Source organism: Mus pahari, chromosome 3, assembly GCF_900095145.1.
Source record: "Mus pahari chromosome 3, PAHARI_EIJ_v1.1, whole genome shotgun sequence".
In the NCBI taxonomy this organism is placed as follows: Eukaryota; Metazoa; Chordata; class Mammalia; order Rodentia; family Muridae; genus Mus; species Mus pahari.
Genome location: NC_034592.1, coordinates 70,017,649 through 70,023,777, shown reverse-complemented (window position 1 = coordinate 70,023,777; position 6,129 = coordinate 70,017,649). Strand labels below are relative to the sequence as shown.

Genomic DNA, 6,129 nt, shown 5'->3' with positions numbered 1-6,129 from the left:
GTTGGCATCTGATTTGAGTGGGAACAGCCTGGAGATCTGGGGCATTAATTGAAGCATGGTTGTTCGGTATAGAAGTACAAGAAGCAAGTGTAAAGAAAAACTTATGAACCTCTCAGAGGACAAATTGTTTTCTGTGGAATCTTTACGGAATTGTTCTTTGATGAATTTCTAGGCTGGAAATGGGGCTTTCATTCCAGCCTTCTCATCAAGAAACACTAGGCAAATGCTCGAGCAGTATGCTAGGCTTGGGTGGAGTGCATGGGCATGGGAATGTTCTTTAGGAGCTTACTGCCTCAGCTTTAAGTGTCCTTCAATTTCTAGTACCTCACATAGGGGAGATGGGATCAAGGATGAAAGAGCTGGAATGATAATTGATGATAGTGAAGATTTTTTTCCTTGGGTCTTATATCTGGTGAATTCTCAGTATGATACATGCTGATTTAAAAAGAATTCTAGTAGCAAAGCATGGCACATGCGTTTAATCTCAGCACTTGGGAGGCAATCAGGTGGATCTTCGAGTAAGAGAACAACCTGGTCCACATAATGAGAACCTGTCTCAAACAAAGAATAGGACCTCCCTCTTTCTCCCCCACAGAAGGATTTTAGCATCTTTTCAGACATGTTCCTTTATTTTCATGTGTGTATTATTACACAACTGAAGTGACAAGTAGCAAGCTTAAGAGTTTCCTGTGAATTGAGAAAGAATTAGAATCTAAAACTCATTGGTTGAGTTTTTCTTTCTAGGAATTTGACTTTTTTTTTTTTTTAAGTAGTAGGAAGTGTTAGAAATGTTAGGGAACAAGATTTCAGGAGAGTGTCTATTGAAACCCCCACTTCCCTTTTTACTTGGCATTGAAAATAGGCATAATGAATGGCTGGGCAGAAGAACCTGTTCTACCTGGGGTGGTTTATGCTTGGGAATCCCATCAGTGACTCAGCTTCTGAGCTGCAGCCACTCCCTAAACTTCTTGTGCTCTGTGATTATTACTTACAGAGCTAAAGACAAGTCCTAACTTTTCTCCTTAGGTCTGGCTACATCTCTTTCTATCAAAGGCAACCGATTCAAATAGGTCACTTGGGGTGGTCATCTTGGAATCTAGCAGAGTGCTAAAACAAGGAAAGCTTTTCCTTAAGACAAGTAGAACATAGGGTGTGGCTGAAACAGACTTTGCTCACAGATTGTTGAGGTGAATTGTTCCTTCAGCTAGAGTCCTAAGGCTAGAAGCTGCAAGTCTCAGTCTAGAAGATACTGTTTATGAAGGTGAATTATTTGAATCACTTAGACATTCTGTTACTGTAGGGACAGTCTTTATTTTAACAATAGATAAACTCAATTTTACTATTATGTATTTCACTGAAATATACTGATAGAGGTTTAAAGGTAAAATTTGGCAGGATACACAAGGAGTTGGGTGATTTATTTTGTTGGAAATGACACTGAAGAAAAGGTGGGGTCTAAAAGATCAGGAGTTGAGCCAGGTGTGGTGGCACAACCTGTGTTTAATACTATCACCCAGAAGGCTGAAGCAGGCAGGAATATTAGAAGTTCCAAAGTGTGAGAGAATTTTAGTGTTCCAGGCAGAAATAGGTCACTCAAAGAGACCCTCTTTCAAAACAAACAAACAAACAAACAAACAAAACAAAACAAATGGGAGAGTGTGAGGAGGAAAATAATAAGAAAAAAGGAAAGGCCTAGATTGGGCTCTGAGTTGAGGGGCTACAGTGACCAGTTCTAAGAACTTTAAATCACAAGTGTTCTAAAGATTTAATTTATTTTCCCTTCTAATTATCTTCCCAGGCTGTAGGAGTGAGGTGAGTCACGCTTTCTCTTCTTGTCAGGCGGAAATTGAAGGACAGCTAAGTGCTAGGGAGGGGCTCTGACCTGGATGGTTGGTTTTCAGTTTCTCTCTTCCCTCCTGAGAAGTAGGTTCTGCAGGGACTCTTCTTCCCACGGTCTACCCCAGCTCATGCCATGGCACGAGAATATCTTTCCTTAGTTGAAGCGCTCACAGAGAAAGGGGCTTTATGGGGCTTTCTGTGACAATATTGTGGAACTGTGACTAAAGGGATGTTTTTACTTTGATAGCTGTCATTATTATCTTGGTTCTCAATTCTATATAGCCCAGTAAAGAGAAGCAATGAGTTTACTAATGTTTACTAGCTGCAAAGCCTGGTACATAAATAGTATTTAGTAATATTTATACTTTTTTGTTGTTATTGTTTTTCAAGACAGGATTTCTCTGTATAGCTCTGGATATCCTGGAACTTACCCTGTAGACCAGGCTGGCCTTGAACTCAGAAATCCACCTGCCTCTGCCTCCCAAGTGCTGGGATTAAAGGCAAGCACCACCACTACCCTGCTGTATGTATACATTTTTAAATGGATGGCTGACTTTGAAAAACTGGATAGTGGTGACAGATTTGTGTCTCATTGGTTTATTTATATCTAATTAAGAAGCTCACTGCTTCTAAACTGTCTGGGTCACTATTTACAGTTGTGTTTTTTGCTTTAAAGGGAACTGGTCACCTTTCTTGACTGTTGTTAGTTTTTCAGATATCAATATTATTATCCTAGGCCCATCTTTTCCTTCATTAAATTCTTCCTGTCTTCTGACTGTATGGGTACAAAGGGACAAGGGCAGACGCTGTCCTTATTCTGGAGATGACATTCTCAACTGCACAAAGCAGATTAGGGTATTTAGCTGATGTCTTGTAGTGAGGAGGAGGTTCTGTCTGAGCTGAGACAAGAGGTAACACTGCTTCCTGGGACAAGAGAGGGCAACCTCTATTCAGAACCAGGTTCTGACAGAACCTGAAGTCAGACTTACATTAGCACTCTTTACTGTTTTTCCTGTCAGAGGTATCTAAAACATGTCTCTTGATTTGAATGCTGTGAATACTGGATATGTGTGCCCCCTTCCACCCAGCCTTCCATAGGATTTAGGATTTGTTTCGTCTGAGACTGTCTTAACTTTTCTTCTCATTCTTTGCTTCATTTTTGGATGTCAGGAGAAATCTAGTTCTTTATTCTATATTTTTTTATGAAATGTTTTACAGATTTACATGTCATCCTTTCATAGAGGCCATGATGATCTGTATTACTCTAATTTAGTATATGTGCTGTCAAAGTGAATATGGTTTTTTTTCCCTATGAGCCTACATGGATCTTGGACTGGCAATTGTACTTTCCGAATTCTAAGTATTGGTGTTACAGGTGTGCACTACTGAACCTAATTAATTTCTGCCTTCTGATATACATTCTTGTCTGTTATTATTATTTTGTTTTTTGAGACATGGTTTCTCTGTGTAGCCCTGGCTGGCCTAGAACTTACTCCATAGACTGTCTGGCCTCAAACTCAGAGATCCACCTGCCTCAAGTTCCTGAGTGCTAGGACTACAGGTGTGTGCCACCATGCCTAGAATTATTTTTATTTTTTATTCATTTTATTTTATTTTTGGTTTTTCGAGACAGGGTTTCTCTGTATAGCCCTGGCTGTCCTGGAATTCACTCTGTAGACCAGGCCGGCCTCGAACTCAGAAATCCGCCTGCCTCTGCCTCCCAAGTGCTGGGATCAAAGGCGTGCGCCACCACGCCTGGCTATTTTTTATTCTTAAATTAGAATTGGTCTCTAGATAGGTGACAGTGGAGAAACCCAAAGTAGTTGAGATTGGTTCAAAGCTACCTGTAAAGACAGAAGGGGAGCTAGAGAAGCGGGTAGCATCCACATGCTTTGGGCTATTAAGCAGGTCATAAATGAGAGATGGGTCCAAAAACTTTTAGTTGCTTCAGAGACAGGAGTGTAGCTGATAATCATTAGTCAGTCCTTAGTTCTTAGTTCTTGGTTCTGGTTTGTAAGGAGAGAAGGATTCTGAAGAACCAGACCTTGATGCAGGGGGTTAATACAAGATTGTTTCATTCTGATGTAAACTGAACAGTCTTATGGGAAACTGGGATACTGATGGTAGGAAAGATAAAGGTAATCTGTGATGTCAGAGGTACATCTCCTAAGAATTACGTATATGTAAGAAGCTGAATCTCTATAGATTTGTGCTGATGTCAAAGGAGTTTATTTTCTTTATTGTCTACAGGTGTCCAGGACTAAGCCTGAATGTGTCACCTGCAGTGCCCATTTACAATGCAATTATGTTTCTCTTTGTGCTGGCCAACTTTAGCATGGCCACCTTTATGGACCCAGGAATTTTTCCCCGAGGTAAGATCTTTCTGTTCTCTCTTATAAGCTCCCTGTTGTCATTAAAAATAATTATTTGGGCAGATAACAATTGATCTTGGGCTTGTAGGATTCTTGGATACTGTTACTAGAATTTATATCACAATATCTAGTTAATTTGGATCACTTTGGATCAAACTTTTATTCTTTAAATTGTATTATTATTTAAGGTTTTTTTTTATATATAGTTTGATTGTATTCTTTCCCATCCCCCAGCTCTTCAATAAGATCTTTCCCCATCTCCCTACCCACCCAGCTTCATGTCCTTTTCCTCTAAAAAACAAACAACAAAACAAGAAAAAAGGAAAATCAAAACAAAATTAAACTGTCATGTATGCACACAAACTGGCATCTGCTTTGTGATGGCCTACTATTGTTCCTGGGCTTGATACCCAGTGTCACTCCATTAGAGAAACTGATTTTTTCCCCTTTCTCAACATGTATCAGTTGTAAATAGCATCTTGAATAGCGGTTGTGCTTTGGTCTTCTTCTTTGGGTCAAATCTTTGATTTTTATTCAGAAATTTATTTAGATCTTGTACACTGGTGTTAGGTACAAATGAAAAAGTAAGTATGAGTAAGGTTCTCTTGAGAAAGTAGATATGAGTGTAGTTATCTTTGCTCAGAGAAATTAGTGAAGTACTGCTAAGAATGGGTGAGAAACTTTACCAAGTAGAACACTGGAGGGCAGTTTCAGGCAAAGGAAGTATACACAGAAGCTTGAGCACATGGAAGGATGATGTCATCAAGGCTGGAGTAGTATAGAGTGTAGTATATGGTGAGACCAGAAAAGAAACCCAGACCCAGGTTGTAAAGGACTTCATTTGCTAAATTAAACAAGTAAGCATCTGGTAAATATATTATACTTCTTCTTTTGATACCAGTGAGGTCTTAAATTTACAAAAAATAATTTTTCAGACAGTATACAGGCTTTGGCTTTGGCAGTAATATAAACTAGATGAAAATTTGAATTTAAGACTAGAATTAAAGCTTTTTCAGAAATAGATTCAACAGAATCATTTATGACAGCTTAAAGGGGCAGAGTAGAGTGTAAAACAATCTGCTACTACACCACCCTGAACATGCTTGATCTTGTCTGAACTCAGAAGCTAAGCGAGGTTAGGCCTGTGTAGCACTTAGACAGGAGAGTCTAGTTTTATTGTGGTAGTTTCAAGATTCATAACTTAGGAGATAAATTGGATGCTGATTTTTATAAACTGAATGTTAAATAGGCTGTATATTTGCTTTTTTATTTATTTATTTTCCTCCATGCTAGGGACTGAATCCAGGGCTTAGATAAGCACTGTACTCTGAGACCTAGCTAATGAATTTGAGGTATTTCTTGGTACAGTTAACCAGTGGGCAGTTGAATAGTAGGGGTTAAATACTTTGTTTTAGGAATATGCAGCTATGGTATTTGAAACAGCAGGAGTAAGATTATCTAGAGAAAGAAGAATCAGCTTAGGAAAGAGATGAGGTAAGACCTGGTCAGTTCTGCCATTTTTATTAGTATAGGAGAAATAGACATTGAAGAGGTATTGAACAAGGAGGAGAAAGGAAAGAGAAAGCTAAGGAGATCTCATATAGTAACTGACTTATTACTAGTATAGTAACTCAAAAGTCGCCCTTTGTTTTGCTTACTAAGAATCGATTTCTTGCCGGGCAGTGGTGGCGCACACCTTTAATCCCAGCACTTGGGAGGCAGAGGCAGGCGAATTTCTGAGTTCGAGGCCAGCCTGGTCTACAGAGTGAGTTCTAGGACATCCAGGACTACACAGAGAAACCCTGTCTCGAAAAACCTAAAAACAAAACAAACAAACAAAATAAGCAAAGAAGGTAGAAGATGGTATAATATTTTAATGAAGAAGCAAACTTTTTACAAGACAGAAGCATGCGATTGA

The 6,129-nt window shown here is 39.1% G+C and overlaps 1 protein-coding gene across 3 annotated transcripts in view; it reads left to right on the top strand.

Annotated features, from left to right (window-relative positions):
* The window catches only part of Zdhhc5 (zinc finger DHHC-type containing 5), a 28,199-nt gene that overhangs the window by 9,233 nt on the left and 12,837 nt on the right, over positions 1-6,129 (top strand). For all 3 annotated transcript variants that reach the window (XM_021193959.2, XM_029535767.1, XM_029535768.1), the window contains exon 3: positions 4,090-4,211. In XM_021193959.2, coding sequence (XP_021049618.1) covers positions 4,090-4,211 — 122 coding nt within the window. The remainder of the gene's footprint in view (positions 1-4,089; positions 4,212-6,129) is intronic.